Source organism: Mercenaria mercenaria, unplaced genomic scaffold (genome assembly GCF_021730395.1).
Source record: "Mercenaria mercenaria strain notata unplaced genomic scaffold, MADL_Memer_1 contig_3653, whole genome shotgun sequence".
NCBI lineage: Eukaryota > Metazoa > Mollusca > Bivalvia > Venerida > Veneridae > Mercenaria > Mercenaria mercenaria.
Genome location: NW_026461813.1, coordinates 15,410 through 31,744, shown reverse-complemented (window position 1 = coordinate 31,744; position 16,335 = coordinate 15,410). Strand labels below are relative to the sequence as shown.

At 37.0% G+C, this 16,335-nt stretch overlaps 1 protein-coding gene across 1 annotated transcript in view; it reads left to right on the top strand.

Annotated features, from left to right (window-relative positions):
- Positions 1-16,335, top strand: part of LOC128553265 (uncharacterized) — a gene marked incomplete at its 3' end in the record, with an annotated part of 43,818 nt that overhangs the window by 22,223 nt on the left and 5,260 nt on the right. Inside the window, exon 2 of the mRNA XM_053534394.1 lies at positions 5,611-5,786. Within this exon, the coding sequence (XP_053390369.1) occupies positions 5,611-5,786 (176 nt within the window). The remainder of the gene's footprint in view (positions 1-5,610; positions 5,787-16,335) is intronic.

Sequence of the window (16,335 nt, the reverse complement as noted above, 5' to 3'; positions counted from 1 at the left end):
TTTTAGAATTACTTCCTTTTGTTTTACTATAAATAGCTTATATTGTAACTTTTTTGAGTCGGCTAAACGCTTTCAAGCGTTTGACGAGTCCTTGCTATCGCCTGATTTCTCATTCTTATTAAATGGCCTCACAACACAGCGAAGTGATGTAGTTCCAGTAGATTGTCTCTAATTTCAAAGAGTTCATTGATAGAATGAAGTTCAGTTATGTCAGTCCCATTTGCTATGACCAATATACAATGTAATCTTTCAAATTTATGACTTGTAATTGTGCACTACTCGAATAAAGCCACCTATTTTCTTCCGCGGTAACTCATTAAGCAAAAACACATATAACGATTCTGCGGGATAAAATTGGTAATACATTTGTACATATGATTATGGTGACGAATTTTATGCCCTTTTGTCACAAAATAGCAAATATGATGTTCACAAATTCAGATAAAAACTGCATATTAACTTATTAGCCAAATTATCCATTTGTTACCCCGTCCGTTTAAAAAAATAAGCGCAAATAACAAATTTATTGTGCTGTGCATTTTATGAATTGCGTAACATCAGCGAAAGACAAAATATAGTTCTAGAACATACTGCTAGTATTTTATTGAGTCGGGTACCTCTGAAAGCATTGGAATGTCTCTTATCAAAGAGTTTACCACATCGATGAAATTAAATTATGACAGCTTCATTTTAAATGACCCTAATAAGATATGTGCAGTACGTTTATTCTTCCGCGAGACTTCGCGGATGAATCTTTACATTCTGGACACTTGTCGGCGAACACGCGTGACCTGTTTATAACAACGCTCTACGACTTTGCGTGGGTTGAATTTTGCAGTCAGTAAGCGGACAAAATATCGGGAGAAGAAGCTCTTACTGGTTTGTTTAATTACTACTGATAATAAAAATGATTTTATTTCTTATTTTTCGAGAAATAAACAAATCGGCGAAACATTAAATTGTATTTTCTTGTAGTTTTTGAAATCGAAAGTAGATTGTCTATGTTAGGCTGCTTTGACGAAACGAAAAAACTTTTTTTATGAAATGATTTAAATAAGAGGTAATTTCACCGTAAACTTCAATGTCAGATACTGCCAATTGCTGCTAAATGTCTTCGTATCATCACAATTTGTAAAACATATTGTTGAAACTGGAGATTTAGAAGTGTAATCGTATCCGGATATAATATTTTGGGTAAATATCGAGCTGTGTTATGAAATTTTAACATTCAAGTAACAGACATAATAGATATTATTGTAACAGAAATGATTCTAGAATTTATTTTTATAACACATACATAGAATCTATATCAGACTCATATTCTAGTCCTGAGGCATGATCTGAAAGTAAAAAAATGAAGTGACAGTCATTCATACTTTGGATATTGTAATACTAAAAAGAATCTTGGTAATATTTAGACATTGAAACATAAAATTTTCAGTTAGAAATCACACCAAAGGCTGTATCAAGGGTCTACATATTAAAAAATTTCTTGTGGTGATACCCCAAACCCTACTTGCAGGAGGGGGTATCCTCCCACACCCTCCCCCCATATTGCCACTTTACAGTTTGATGCATTTGCCCTTTAACCACCTGCCACAATGCCCATTTTAAAATCTGACTGCAATTTAATTTTCAGCCCAGTCTGGGCCTGTCTGTCTACATGAATCAAAATGGAGAATTGAAAGTGCATGGACTTCGGGATTACTGACATGGTTTTGAAAGGGTTAACAGGTCTGAAATAGAATAAAAGATGGTTTTAACTAAAAAAGAACTCCATTTATTAATATCGGTTATCTTTTCCGAAATTGGTAGCTAGTCTGAGTAATTTCCCTTAGTTTTGAATGCGCAATTTTCCTGTCAGTGTAAACATTTATGACACTATTATGTTGACACTCGGCAACATTTACATATCTCTAAACGCAAAAGTAAGTATACTTTAAATTCACATCACACATAATATGATTGAACAATACCTAATATATGACACGGTTATCGCCAGGCCCGTTATTTGTAAAATATCTGAACAGTTCTTTCGTCCAGCCGTACAAATTGTATGTGGCAATCCGCGCTGTAAAATTTTAATATATAAATTGTCATATTCAAATTTTATCATGTGCGAATATATACCAGCCGATAATTGCCTCTTTTGGCAATGCCGGAGGCAAATGTTTACTGGAAAAATATATATAGTCATGGGCAGTATCTTAGTGTCAGCTGTCAAACTGTAGTTTGTACTTTCAACATTTTTATTTCTGCGAAACACTCTTCAATTTTAGAGAAATATATTGGGTTTAAATACTTGTATAATGTCAATCAAAGTTTTACTAGGCATTGACTGAATGTTCATTTCATTTATTGTAACAAAATCTATGTTTAGTTGGGGGAAAAAAACTAAAAACAAACTGAAACTGGTAGACTATACTACCAGTACATCAATCATTAGCCGACTCTCAGGCCCTTCAGGCCTTTGATTATTACTGGCTGTCAGGAAAAATTGAGACCACTTTTCTGTGGTACAACATGCATATTACATCCAATATTTAGGTGTATTTTGACCTATCTCTACCTGGTATGGAGTTTTATGTGGACTTATATTAATTATATAGATTTTTTTTTTATAATTATGCCCCCGAAGGGAGGCATATAGTTTTTGAACCGTCTGTCAGTCTGTCGGTCTGTCAGTCTGTCAGTCTGTCCGCAATTTTCGTGTCCGGTCCATATCTTTGTCATCGATGGATGGATTTTCAAATAACTTGGCATGATTGTGTACCACAGTAAGACGGCGTGTCGCGCGCAAGACCCAGGTCCGTAGCTCAAAGGTCAAGGTCACACTTAGACATTAAAGGATAGTGCATTGATGGGCGTGTCCGGTCCATATCTTTGTCATCGATGGATGGATTTTCAAATAACTTGGCATGAATGTGTACCACAGTAAGACGACATGTCGCGTGCAAGACCCAGGTCCGTAGCTCAAAGGTCAAGGTCACACTTAGACATTAAAGGATAGTGCATTGATGGGCGTGTCCGGTCCATATCTGTGTCATCGATGGATGGATTTTCAAATAACTTGGCATGAATGTGTACCACAGTAAGACGATGTGTCGCGCGCAAGACCCAGGTCCGTAGCTCAAAGGTCAAGGTCACACTTAGACATTAAAGGATAGTGCATTGATGGGCGTGTCCGGTCCATATCTTTGTCATCCATGGATGGATTTTCAAATAACTTGGCATGAATGTGTACCACAGTAAGACGACGTGTCATGCGCAAGACCCAGATCCGTAGCTCAAAGGTCAAGGTCACACGTAGACGTTAAAGGTCATTTTTCATGATAGTGCATTAATGGGCGTGTCCGGTCCATATCTTTGTCATTCATGCATGGATTTTAAAATAACTACGCATGAATGTGTGACACAGTAAGACGACGTGTCGCGCGCAAGACCCAGCTCCGTAGGTCAAAGGTCCTAAACTTTTAAACATCGGCCATAACTACTCATTCAAAGTGCCATCGGGGGCATATGTCATCCTATGGAGACAGCTCTTGTTGGTCAAAAAATTCCATATGCAAATACAGGTGCTACTGTAAATCGGATCTGACAATGCCAAATAGTATAATAAATGTTACTTTTTTAGACAGCTGGCAGCCCGTGGGCTTGCAGAATGCATTTCTAGTGTTCAAATGGGCACACTTGGGCTCCTTTTAAGGGCCGCAGAAACTAAAATTAGAAATACATTTAAACATTGTCTGAAACATCATTTTAAGGTCCTCTCCCAATTTTGTTAAAATGTGGGCACTTGGCTCCTTTTTTGGTGGCAACTACAGCTCAAAATAGAGATGCCTTAAAAGACTTCTTTTCATGGACCATTTCATGGATCTTCATCAAACTTGGTCTGTGTTCTCCCAATTTTGTTCAAATGGTGGCACTTGGCCCCTTTTAGGGGCTACTAGAGCTATAATTAGAAATACCTTTAAACGACTTCCTTTCCTGAACTGCTAGATGCATCTTCATCAAACCTGATTAGTAGCAGTTCACATTATGAAGTCCTACCCCTTTTTGGGGCCACTAGTGCTGAAAATAGAAAAGCCTTTAAAAATACTTCTTCTCATGAACTTTGATGGATCTTCATCAAACTTGGTCTGTAGCATCTTTATAAGGTCCTCTTCCAATTTTGTTCAAATGGGGTCACTTGATTGCTTTTGTGGCCACTAGAGATAAAAGTACCTTTAAAGGACTTCTTCTCATGAACCGTTTGATGGATCTTCATCAGACTTGGTCTGTAGCATTATTATTATGAAATCCTCTCCCAGTTTTATTCCAAATGGGAGCACTTGGCCCCTTGTAGGGGCCGCTAGAGCTAAAATTAGAAATACCTTAAAACGACTTCTTCTCATGAACTGCTGGATGGTTCATCAATCATGGTTTGTAGCATCATTATAAAGTCCTCTCGCAAATTTGTTCAAATGGCGGTATTGTTGGCACCTGTTGTAGCGACCACTGGGTCTAAAAATAAAAAGACCTGTAAACGATTTCTTCTTATGAACTGCTTGATGGATCTTCATCAAACTTGGTCTGTAGCACGATTTTAAGGTCCTCCAAAAATTATTCAATTTTTGGGTGCTGGGACCTTTTAGGGGTCACTAGAGTTAAAAATAGGAATGCCTTTAAATGGCTTTTTCTCATAACTGCTTGCTGGATCTGTATCAAACTTGATTTGTAGCATCATTATAAGGTCCTTTAACAGATCTGTTCAATGGGTGACACTTGACCCCTTTTAGGGGCTGCTAGAGTTAAAAATAGAAATACCTTTATATAACTTCTTCTCATGAACTGCTTGATTGGTCACTTTTCATCAAACCCTGTCTCGAGCATCATTATAAGGGCCTTTACAATATTTGTTCAGTTAGGGGCACTTGACCCCTTTTAGCAGCCACTAGAGCTTAAAATAGAAATACATTTAAAGTACTTCTTCTCATAAACCACTTGATGGATCTTCATCAAACTTTGTCTGAAACATCATTATAAGGTCCTTTCCCAATTTTTTCAAATGGTGGTATTTGTCCTCTTTTTGGGGCCACTAGAGCTTAAAGTAGAGATAGCTTGAAAAGACTTCTTTTCATGAACCTTGTCTGTAGCATCATATAAGATCCTTTATCACATGTTTGACGTCGCGGGAGTGTAATAAAGCCATTAAATAAAAATGATAATACACTAGTGTAATAAAGCTTTGACGTCGACGTCGTTTATAGTATAAGAGACGTTGTTCAAATTGACTTCTTTATATAGTAAAAGAAAGAAGAATGTTTGATGTTTTGACAGGAAAGGCTAACATGTGATAAAAAGAATATTACATTTGTGCCTTTCCACATTGCATTTATTAAACTAGTTGAATAAAATTGATAAAATGCTCGGCAGAGCCTCGCATTTTATTATTTTATTCAACTCGTTTATTAAATTCAATATGAAAAGACACTCGTGTAATATCCTCTATCTTCCAAACAGAATGGCCAGTTTGGCAGAATAAACAATTTTTATCAAATGAAATTTTATGTGACAAGCATATATTGTGACATTTTTGGTATACAAACATAATTTCATCTTTTATTACAGCTTACCTATGATGCTGGCAGCAGGAGCAGTATCAGCAGCAGCTAAATGTTCCACAGACATGTATTTTGATAATGTAACGGATAGCTGTGCTCCATGCTCAGATATATGTTTAAATAGAAGGATGCAAAAGACAGAAGAAGACTGTGAAGAGAAGTGTGGCAGTTATCTGTCTTCATGTAAGTAAAAACAGATTTGAACTTTGGTGGGTTGGGGTTGTGGCTAGGGGAATGGGATTTTCCTTGGAGTCAAGAATTTTTATGGGGGGAGACATATTGTTTTTTGTGCCCCCACATGAGTCTTGTCCGTGCGTGTCTGTCCGTCTGTGCGGGCGGCCAAAATGAGAGGGCCATCTAACAGTAAAGAGAACAAAACAGAACAATAGCTTCAATCCATTAACAATAGAATAAAGGGCCAGGGCCCCTACTCAAACAAAAGAAATGGCCCCCACTTTCATTTCGGCTGGACGTCCATCAGTCCGTCTGAAGTTTGTGACGCGCCTAGCTCAAAATGTATTTGATATAAATTGATGAAACCTTGCATGAGTCTTTATTGTGACATGAACTTGCGCACCTCCTATTTTTCATCTGGGTCTGCCCCCTATTTATTGAGTTATGGCCCAGAAATAGTCAAAAATGCACATTTTCTTCTTGTGACGCGCCTAACTCAAAAAGTATTACGTATAAATTGATTAAACCTTACATGAGTCATTATCATGATATGAACTTGCGCACCTCCTATTTTTAGCTCACCTGTCACAAAGTGACAAGGTGAGCTTTTGTGATCGCGCGGTGTCCGTCGTCCGTGCGTGCGTGCGTGCGTGCGTCCGTAAACTTTTGCTTGTGACCACTCTAGAGGTCACATTTTTCATGGGATCTTTATGAAAGTTGGTCAGAATGTTCATCTTGATGATATCTAGGTCAAGTTCAAAACTGGGTCACGTGCCTTCAAAAACTAGGTCAGTAGGTCTAAAAATAGAAAAACCTTGTGACCTCTCTAGAGGCCATATATTTCACAAGATCTTCATGAAAATTGGTCAGAATGTTCACCTTGATAATATCTAGGTCAAGTTCGAAACTGGGTCACGTGCCATCAAAAACTAGGTCAGTAGATCTAAAAATAGAAAAACCTTGTGACCTCTCTAGAGACCATATATTTCACAATATCTTCATGGAAATTGGTCAGAATGTTCACCTTGATGATATCTAGGTCAAGTTCGAAAGTGGGTCACTTTCCTTCAAAAACTAGGTCAGTAGGTCAAATAATAGAAAAACCTTGTGACCTCTCTAAAGGCCATATTTTTCATGGGATCTGTATGAAAGTTGGTCTGAATGTTCATCTTGATGATATCTAGGTCAAGTTCAAAACTGGGTCACGTGCGGTCAAAAACTAGGTCAGTAGGTCTAAAAATAGAAAAACCTTGTGACCTCTCTAGAGGCCATATTTTTCAATGGATCTTCATGAAAATTGGTGAGAATGTTCACCTTGATGATATCTAGGTCAAGTTTGAAAGTGGGTCACGTGCCATCAAAAACTAGGTCAGTAGGTCAAATAATAGAAAAACCTTGTGACCTCTCTAGAGGCCATATTTTTCATGGGATCTGTATGAAAATTGGTCTGAATGTTCATCTTGATGATATCTAGGTCAAGTTCCAAAGTGGGTCACATGCCATGAAAAACTAGGTCAGTAAGTCAAATAATAGAAAAACCTTGTGACCTCTCTAGAGGCCATATTTTTCATGGGATCTGTATGAAAGTTGGTCTGAATGTTCATCTTGATGATATCTAGGTCAAACTTGAAACAGGGTCATGTGCGGTCAAAATCTAGGTCAGTAGGTCTAAAAATAGAAACCTTGTGACCTCTCTAGAGGCCATACTTATGAATGGATCTCCATAAAAATTGGTCAGAATGTTCACCTTGATGATATCTAGGTCAAGTATGAAACTGGGTCACGTGCCTTAAAAAACTAGGTCAGTAGGTCAAATAATGAAAAAACCTTGTGACCTCTCTAAAGGCCATATTTTTCATAAGATCTTAATGAAAATTAGGGAGAATGTTCACCTTGATGATATCTAGGTAAAGTTCAAAACAGGGTCACGTACCTTCGAAAACTAGGTCAATAGGTCAAATAATAGAAAAACCTTGTGACCTCTCTAGAGACCATATTTTTTCAATAGATCTTCATGAAAATTGGTCAGAATTTTTATCTTGATAATATCTAGGTCAAGTCCAAAACTGGGTCACATGAGCTCAAAAACTAGGTCACTATGTCAAATAATAGAAAAAACGACGTCATACTCAAAACTGGGTCATGTGGGAAGAGGTGAGCGATTCAGGACCATCATGGTCCTCTTGTTCTTCTTAGTGCTTAGAGAATCTTAGTGCTTATTATGGAGTTATGGCCCTTGAAATAGCCAAAATAGTGGATTTTTAGCTCACCTGTCACATAGTGACAAGGTGAGCTTTTGTGATCACGCAGCGTCCGTCGTCCGTAAACTTTTGCTTGTGACCACTCTAGAGGTCACATTTTTTGTGGGATCTTTATGAAAGTTGGTCAGAATGTTCATCTTGATGATATCTAGGACAAGTTCGAAACTGGGTCACGTGGGGTCAAAAATTAGGTCAGTAGGTCTAAAAATAGAAAAACCTTGTGACCTCTCTAGAGGCCATATTTTTCAATGGATCTTCATGAAAATTGGTGAGAATGTTCACCTTGATGATATCTAGGTCAAGTTTGAAAGTGGGTCACGTGCCATCAAAAACTAGGTCATTAGGTCAAATAATAGAAAAACCTTGTGACCTCTCTAGAGGCCATATTTTTCATGGGATCTGTATGAAAATTGGTCTGAATGTTCATCTTGATGATATCTAGGTCAAGTTCCAAAGTGGGTCACATGCCATAAAAAACTAGGTCAGTAAGTCAAATAATAGAAAAACCTTGTGACCTCTCTAGAGGCCATATTTTTCATGGGATCTGTATGAAAGTTGGTCTGAATGTTCATCTTGATGATATCTAGGTCAAACTTGAAACAGGGTCATGTGCGGTCAAAATCTAGGTCAGTAGGTCTAAAAATAGAAACCTTGTGACCTCTCTAGAGGCCATACTTATGAATGGATCTCCATAAAAATTGGTCAGAATGTTCACCTTGATGATATCTAGGTCAAGTATGAAACTGGGTCACGTGCCTTAAAAAACTAGGTCAGTAGGTCAAATAATGAAAAAACCTTGTGACCTCTCTAGAGGCCATATTTTTCATAAGATCTTAATGAAAATTAGGGAGAATGTTCACCTTGATGATATCTAGGTAAAGTTCAAAACAGGGTCACGTACCTTCGAAAACTAGGTCAATAGGTCAAATAATAGAAAAACCTTGTGACCTCTCTAGAGACCATATTTTTTCAATAGATCTTCATGAAAATTGGTCAGAATTTTTATCTTGATAATATCTAGGTCAAGTCCAAAACTGGGTCACATGAGCTCAAAAACTAGGTCACTATGTCAAATAATAGAAAAACGACGTCATACTCAAAACTGGGTCATGTGGGAAGAGTGAGCGATTCAGGACCATCATGGTCCTCTTGTTCTTCTTAGTGCTTAGAGAATCTTAGTGCTTATTATGGAGTTATGGCCCTTGAAATAGCCAAAATAGTGGATTTTTAGCTCACCTGTCACATAGTGACAAGGTGAGCTTTTGTGATCACGCAGCGTCCGTCGTCCGTAAACTTTTGCTTGTGACCACTCTAGAGGTCACATTTTTTGTGGGATCTTTATGAAAGTTGGTCAGAATGTTCATCTTGATGATATCTAGGACAAGTTCGAAACTGGGTCACGTGGGGTCAAAAATTAGGTCAGTAGGTCTAAAAATAGAAAAACCTTGTGACCTCTCTAGAGGCCATATTTCTCAATGGATCTTCATGAAAATTGGTCAGAATGTTCAACTTGATGATATCTAGGCCAAGTTTGAAACTGGGTCACGTGCGATCAAAAACTAGGTCAGTAGGTCTGAAAATCAAAAAACTTTGTGACCTCTCTAGAGGCCATATTTTTCATGGGATCTTTATGAAAATTAGTCAGAATGTTCACCATGATGATATCTAGGCCAAGTTCAAAACTGGGTCACGTTTGGTCAATAACTAGGTCAGTAGATCTAAAAATAGAAAAACCTTGTGACCTCTCTAGAGGCCATATTTCTCAATGGATCTTCATGAAAATTGGTGAGAGTGTTCAGCTTGATGATATCTAGGTCAAATTCGAAACTGGGTCATGTGCGGTCAAAAACTAGGTCAGTAGGTCTAAAAATAGAAAAACCTTGTGACCTCTCTAGAGGCCATATTTTTCATGAGATCTTCACGAAAATTGGTGAGAATGTTCACCTTGATGATATCTAGGTAAAGTTCAAAAGTGGGTCACGTGCCTTCAAAAACTAGGTCATTAGGTCAAATAATAGAAAAACCTTGTGACCTCTAGATGTCATATTTTTCAATGGATCTTCATGAAAATTGGTCTAAATTTTTTATCTTGATGATATCTAGGTCACATGTGCTCAGAAACTAGGTCACTATGTCAAATAATAGAAATAACGACGTCATACTCAGTTCAACACTGGGTCATGTGGGGATAGGTGAGCGATTCAGGACCATCATGGTCCTCTTGTTGTTTGTGGTGCTCATAGCTTAAAAGGTATATGGCCTAGAATAATGAATCCTTTTCATAAAATGTTTGTTTAGGCTATACCCCATTAAGACTGCAAACATTTGAATTATTTCCCCTTATTTATGACAAATGTAACAGTGGGGGGCACACCCTGTGTCCTACAGATACATTCTAGTTTATGGGGGTTGATATATTGTTGTACCCACCAACAACAAACTTGTAAGGGTGGGGTGTATACTGGTTTCAGGTTGTCCGTCCATCTGTCTGTCTGTAGACACAATCTTGTGCGCACCAACTCTCCTCATCCCCTTGACACAATTTATTGAAACTTCACACAAGTGTTCAGTAACAACTGTAGTTGTGCATGGTGCATGTTAGGTTCTTTCAGAAAAAAAAATTGCAGAGTTATGGGACTTTGATTTTTGTTACTATACTATACTACATACAGTCTGCATATGCAATCTTGTGCGCACCAACTCTCCTCATCCCCTTGACACAATTTAATGAAACTTCACACAAGTGATCAGTAACAACAGTATTGTGCATGGTGCATGTTAGGTTCTTTCAGAAAAAAAATTTGCAGAGTTACAGGACTTTGATTTTTGTTACTATACTATATACATACAGTCTGCATATGCAATCTTGTGCGCGCATAATCTCTTGAACCCATGCACACAATTTAATGAAACTTCACACAAGTGATCAGTAGTAACCCAAGTTGTGCATGGTGCATGTTAGGTTCTTTCAGAAAAAAATTCTGCACAGTTATGGGACTTTGTTTTTAGCTCACCAGAGCCAAAGGCTCAGGGTGAGCTATTCTGATCACTCACTGTCCAGCGTCAGGCGTCCGTAAACTTTTACTTTAAACGACATCTCCTCATAAACCGCTAGGTTTAATTTCATCCAAACTTCACAGGAATGTTCCTTGGGTGAAGCTCTACAAAAATTATTCAAAGAATTGAATTCCATGCAGAACTCTGGTTGCCATGGCAACCGAAAGGAAAAACTTTAAAAATCTTCTTCTCAAAAACAAGAAGCCCTAGAGCTTAGATATTTGGTGTGAAACATTATCTAGTGGACCTCTACCAAATTTATTCAAATCGTGACCCCGGGGTCAAAATTGACCCTGCCCCAGGGGTCACTTGATTTTACATAGGAAAATCTTAAAACATCTTCTTCTCAAAAGCCAGAAGTCCTAGAGCTTAGATATTTGACATGTAGCATTGCCTAGTGGACCTCTACTAAATTTGTTCAAATCATGACCCCCTGGGTCAAAATTGACTCCGCCCCAGGGGTCACTTGATTTTACATAGGTAAATCTTCAAATTTTTTCTAAAAATAAACCAGAAGGCCTAGAGCTTAGATATTCACATGTAGCATTGCCTAATGGAGCTCTACAAAATTTGTTCCAATAGTAACCCCCGGGGTAAAATTGACCCCGCCTCATAGGGTTACTTGATTGTACAAAGAAAAATCTTCAAAATTTTCTAAAAATAAACCAGAAGGCATATAGCTTAGATATTTGACATGTAGCATTGCCTAGTGGGCCTCTACAAAATCTGTTCAAATCATATCCCCCGGGGTCAAAATTGACCCCGCTCCAGGGGTCACTTGATTTTACATAGAAAATCTTCAAACATTTTCTAAAAATAAACCAGAAGGCCTAGATCTTAGATATTTGACATGTAGCATTGCCTAGTAGACTTCTACAAAATTTGTTCAAATCATTACCCCCGGGGTCAAATTGACACCGCCCCATGGGATTACTTGATTGTACATAGAAAAATCTTCAAAATTTTCTAAAAATAAACCAGAAGGCATAGAGCTTAGATATTTGACATGTAGCATTGCCTAGTGAACTTCTGCAAAGTTTGTTCAAATCATGATTGCCGGGGTAAAATTGGCCCGCCCCAGGGATTACTTTATTTTACATAGGAAAATCTTCAAAAAATTTCTAAAAATAAACCAGAAGGCCTAGAGCTTAGATATATCATATGTAGCATTGCCTTGTGGACCTCTACAAAAATTTTTCAAATCATGACGACCCCCCCCCCCCCCCGTCCCATGGAGTTACTTGATTGTACTTAGAAAAATCTTTAAAATTTTCTAAAAATAAACCAGAAGGCCTAGAGCTTAGATATTTGGTTTGTTACATTGCCTAGTAGACTTCTACAAACTTTATTCAAATCATGACTCCCGGGGTTAAATTGGCCCCGCCCCAGGGGATTACTTGATTTTACATAGGAAAATCTTCAAAAATTTTCTAAAAATAAACCAGAAGGCCTAGAGCTTAGATATTTGACATGGAGCATTGCCTAGTAGACTTCTACAAAATTTGTTCAAATCTTGACCCCCAGGGTCAAATTGACCCAGCCCCATGGGGTTACTTGATTGTACATAGAAAAATCTTTAAAATTTTCTAAAAATGAACCAGAAGGCCTAGAGCTTAGATATTTGGTTTGTAACATTGCCTAGTAGACTTCTACAAACTTTATTCAAATCATGACTCCCGGGGTAAAATTGGCCCCGCCTCAGGGGATTACTTGATTTTACATAGGAAAATCTTCAAAAATTTTCTAAAAATAAACCAGAAGGCCTAGAGCTTAGATATTCACATGTAGCATTGCCTAGTGGACCTCTACAAAAATTGTTCAAATCATGACCCCTGGGGTCAAATTGACCCTGCCCCATGGGGTTACTTGATTGTACATAGAAAAATCTTTAAAAATTTCTAAAAATAAACCAGAAGGCCTAGAACTTAGATATTTGACGTGTAGCATTGCCTAGTGGACCTCTACAAAATTTGTTCAAATCATGACTCCAGGGGCCAGAATTGAACCCGCCCCACGGGTCACTTGATTTTACATAGGAAAATTCTTCAAACATTTTCTAAAAATAAACCAGAAGGCCTTGGTCTTAGATATTTGACATGTAGCATTACCTAGTAGACTTCTACAAAATTTGTTCAAATCATGATCCCCGGGGTCAAATTGACTCTGCCCCATAGGGTGACTTGATTGTACATAGCGAAATCTTCAAAATTTTCTAAAAATAAACCAGAAGGCCTAGAGCTTAGATATGTCAAATATAGCATTGCCTAGAGGACCTCTACAAAATTTGTTCAAATCTTGACCCCCCCCCCCCCCCCCCACCCCCAGGGTCAAATTGACCCAGGCCCAGGGGTTACTTGATTGTACATGGGTGGTTTTCAAAATAATGAAGCTTTTTCTTCTCCCTCACCTTACTTTAATTCAGTTCAGTTTTAGAATTTGTTTTGGAGCAAATTATATCCAAATCAATGTAATCAATAAGTGTGTGCAATTTTATCTTGATGGCTCAAGCAGTTTTAAAGTTATATCAAATTATATAGCCAATTTTGTCCCCTGTGCACCCAAAAAAGTGTGACATTTTACATGAAGTATAGTTTTCAACTGTGGTTTACTTTTTAAAATCATGCTTTATTGTTACAGCTTTGACTTTTTTATGTAACTTAAACTCTGCACATTTAAATAAAATACTTCTTTTTCATTACATACATCTTATTGTTACCAAGATTTCACATCTTGTGATGGAACCCCCTTCACAAAAAATAGTGGAAAAAATACTAAATTAAAATGTTGAACACTACAATTTCATAACCTTATTACTTTTCTAAAGTCTTAATGTTTTTCTAAGATCTTTATCCTTTCAGCTGTGAAGACACAGTATGATTTATTTCTTTAATAAATCAACTTTCTCAGAAACTTGATGAATTTCTATACACCTAAAAATGTCCCCTGTGCACCTTTTCAGTTGTTAAGTGTCAGATTTCTTTTATTCTTTAAGTAAAATGGGATTTTTACTTTATTTTCCTTGAAAGGGAGTTACAATAGATACAAAAGCAGCATTCAACTTCACATATTACAGGCTGCTAAATATTCACAAAGCCAAAAGTGATGTCCCCTGTGCACCCTTTTTTTTTACATATATCAATTATCATAGCATTCCAGTAATTTGTGGTGGAAGTTCTATATTCTTAGCAGTGTGAATGCAAAATTTAGGCATTACTTGATAATTTAGCATTATATAAGAAACCCTGGACAATTTAAAATTCATTGTTTGCATTTTTTTCTTAAGTTGCCAATTTTCAAGTTTAAAAGTGAAAACATCAATTTTATTGCATCTTAAGCTCTTAAGTTTACCTACATATGTAAATGTTCACTAGTAAATATTGTGTAGTTAAAAGAATTTACTTACCATTAACATATTCTATGAATAAAATTTTGACACAATTTGTCCCCTGTGCACCCTTTTTAGTAAAATTAAAAAGTATGTATGAATTTTACTATTCCATTTTATCATGCATGGCATTTTGTCATTTTTCTACTCTGAATAAGCAGTTCATGTAAACTAAATGATTTCAACGTGTTAGTTATGTTTAAAGTCACTTATTTTTCATTTAAAGCATTACATTCTGTTAAATTTTTTCGTGTTTCTGTAGTGAAAATGTTCGATTTTGTAGTTATTTTGTGGAATAAACTAATTTTTCAATAGCATTTGTCTAAAGTTGATTACCATTAGTCTTTTTATAAATAGAAAACTAATAATGGATGAATATTACACAATCTTCAGTAAGTGTCCCCTGTGCATCTGTAAAATAACTCAATTTTGAGTTGACAATTCTAGAAATTAGAATTACTGGACATGCTTGAAATTTTGCATGTGGTTTATAAACATGCAAAATGTGAGAAAAAAAATAGGTTTTATAATTATATGTTAGTTATATTGCATTCAGCAACAACTTTTCTAGGTAAAGTTTTATTTTCATGTCAGATTTGTGCAGAAAGGGTGATTTTAAAAACCAATGTCCACAAACATATGATTAAATAAGATTCAGACCATACACATACACCCATTACATATCATTTATGTTGAAAAAAATACTGTTATACATATTTCCTTGTCATAAAACCATGCAACATTTTTCACCCATCTTACTGGAAATTCACTGAACTTTTGAATTAAAGGCTGAAATATTTTCTGATTGGCATTTCTCAACACTTTCCTAAAGTTATTTCCTTCAACTCTGAAGTATTTGCTATCATAAAAAATAGGTGACCACCATAAAAAATGAGTTTGAATTTTTAACCCCTATGTCACACTTTTGCTTCATTATTTTGAAAACCACCCACATAGGGAAATCTTCATATATTTGCTAAAATAAACCAGAAGGCCTAGATCTTAGATATTTGATATGTAACATTGATCTATATGCTTAGTAGACTTCTACAAACTTTGTTCAAATCATGACCCCCGTGGTAGAATTGGCCTTGCCCCAGGGGTTACTTTAATGTACATTGGAAAATCTTCCAAAAAAATTCTAAACATCATCAGTTTGACATTTGAAACATGTAGCTCATATAGATTACATTGGTGAGGGATCCAGGGTCATCATGACCCTCTTGTTTGTTAATATACTATATACATACAGTCTGCATATGAAGTCTTGTGCGCGCCTAATCTCCCAAACCCTTGCACACAATTTAATGAAACTTCACACAAGTGATCAGTACTAACTCTACTTGTGCATGGTGCATGTTACGTTCTTTTAGATAAATATTCTGCAGAGTTATGGGACTTTGTTTTTTTTGTTACTATGCTATATACATAGAGTCTTTATACTTACAGTCCACATAATTATGCAGTCTTGTGTGCGTCAAATTGCAATGTACTGTGTCAGTGCGTGTGGGGGGTACATTCATCACCTTCAGTGATAGCCTGATAGGTCTAGTTTTTGCCCTGCCCATCCGTCTGTCCGTTTGTTACACTTTATTTCCGATCAATAACTGGAGAACCATTTAACCTAGAACCTTCAAACTTCATAGGCAGGGCTTATGGAGTACACGACCTCTATGGTTTTTGGGGTCACTCCATCAAAGGTCAAGGTCACAGGAACCTGAACTAGGAAAACCATTTCTGACCACCTCGGTAGCCTAGTGGTAGAGCGTCCGCTTTGAGTGCAGGAGGTCATGGGTTCAATCCCCGGCCGCGTCATACCAAAGACGTAAAAAATGGTACTAGTAGCTTCCTCGCT